Below are 1,799 nucleotides of genomic sequence, written 5' to 3'. Positions count from 1 at the left end.
GGATGCTTAAGTTAAAAACCAACCCAAACACTGCACATCAAACCCCCCAAGAAAGATTTAAGTGCCTTAAATGAAAAGTACCTGAAAAACGTCACAAAGAACTGCACCAGGTCCATAAAGTTGCTGTGCTGTGAGAATGCAATCTGCAAGACAAAAGCAAATGTTCTCTGTTACTCCACTGAAAAGAAAATTAATATTTCAAAATATTAAAAAGGATAAAAATTTACAATAAAATGCATCTTTGGTTAAGTCAATTCACCTTTTTTTGAACAGGTTTTGAAAAAGAAATTAAATATTCTGAGGGGAAAAGAAAACAAATGATAAATTCCCGTTGTTTTGAAAACATGTATCCCCAAAACGAAGCTGGACAAGTAGCATTCTCCCAGCAGCATTCCAAGGGAAATCCTTCAGTGCACTTTGGAGAAAACATCAGTTAATCATTAGAAGGCAGAGCTGCAAAAAAGCTTTGATTAAAACTGAAACCCTTGAATTATTGCTGACACAGCAACTCCAAAAAACACTCAACTCCCAAAAATTTACACTCCCAGCAATACTCCAGAGAGGGAAAACGAAAACAAACACAAAAAAACCTCGCTGGGATAAGGGAACTTACACCCAGAGCTGCAAAGAGGCACGAAACACAGAAGAGAATGGACACCGTGAACACGGCCAGGGCGTTCATCCTCCCCACCGGGAAAAAAACCCGGAATGCTGGGGACAAAAACCCAGAGCAGGAAAACTGGGAAGGGGCTGGAGGAGAAGGGGAAGATCAGGGAGCCCTGGGGAAGAAGAGCAGAGCGGAGGGAAAAGCAGCTGGGCAGTGTTAGGGAGCAGAGGGTTCTTTCCAGGTACCTCCTATTTCCTCTGCCTCTCCATCCCGGCCCCACAGTGGGATTTTAACCCTTTCAGGAAAAAAAAAACAGCTTTTCTGTGGGAGTTCAGGGGAAATCTGCACTCACAAAAGCTTCTCAGTTCACTTCAGGCATCACTTGTTGGGTTGTTTGTTTTTTGTTTGTTTTAATTTCCTTGATAAACAGGAGCCCCAAAAAATCAGGATTATATGCAAAATGAGCCGCTGCTCAGATTTCTGTCGCTCTGCAACACTTTTCATGATCACATTTACTTTAAATATCGACTGTAACATGGTAGAGAAGCTGCCCCAAAATAGGTTTGTTTTTTTTTTAATAAATACATTGAAAAACTCCGAAGTTGAAAATTCCCTTGCGGGGCTGGAAAGTGAACTCCAAACCTGCACACCAGATGCTCTGCCCTCAATATTCCTGCCTCCAGAAGACAAGAAAACACTGCTTCTTCTTCTTTTATAATGTTCTTCTCAATATTTTTTCTGATTATTAAGAAGCACTGAGTGTTATTTCACTTTTTAGATTAAAAAAAAAAAAATCAATCAGTGCATGGCCAGTGGTTTAATCCGTGCATGACTCTTGTGGAATTGTCTTTAAGGCAAAGATTGTCCTCACTAAAATATCACGGCCCAAAATAAAGATAATAGGATAAAAATAATGGCTCTTGTTGTTGTTGTTGTTTCTGAGAGCAACCAGGATAAAATAAAGCCCTTTTTGTTTTTAAAAATCCTTTTGGGGGAAATGGAAAATTAAAAGGACAAGGGAATCATCAAGGGGCCGGTTTCTCTGGGGATGATCAGCAGGAGCAATGTGGAAATCAGAAGTTGCTCCCATTAGAAGAAGAAACAAGTATTTGTTATTTTAATATTATAGAGATTCTATGAAAAATTAATGAGACTGTTACCAGAGAAGGGCTTCTTTTTTTTTTTTTTTTTT

General features: G+C 39.2%; 1 protein-coding gene across 1 annotated transcript in view; it reads right to left on the bottom strand.

Moving 5' to 3' along the window:
- The window catches only part of LOC114071364 (attractin), a gene marked incomplete at its 5' end in the record, with an annotated part of 71,126 nt that overhangs the window by 37,452 nt on the left and 31,875 nt on the right, over nt 1-1,799 (bottom strand). The window contains one exon of the mRNA XM_027909187.1: nt 82-143. Coding sequence (XP_027764988.1) covers nt 82-143 — 62 coding nt within the window. The remainder of the gene's footprint in view (nt 1-81; nt 144-1,799) is intronic.

Source organism: Empidonax traillii, unplaced genomic scaffold (assembly GCF_003031625.1).
Source record: "Empidonax traillii isolate 1590-97213 ecotype Southwest subspecies unplaced genomic scaffold, ASM303162v1 scaffold1981:size74362, whole genome shotgun sequence".
Classification (NCBI taxonomy): Eukaryota; Metazoa; Chordata; class Aves; order Passeriformes; family Tyrannidae; genus Empidonax; species Empidonax traillii.
The sequence above is the reverse complement of the archived record's forward strand: the minus strand, read 5'-3'. Positions and strand labels throughout refer to the sequence as shown.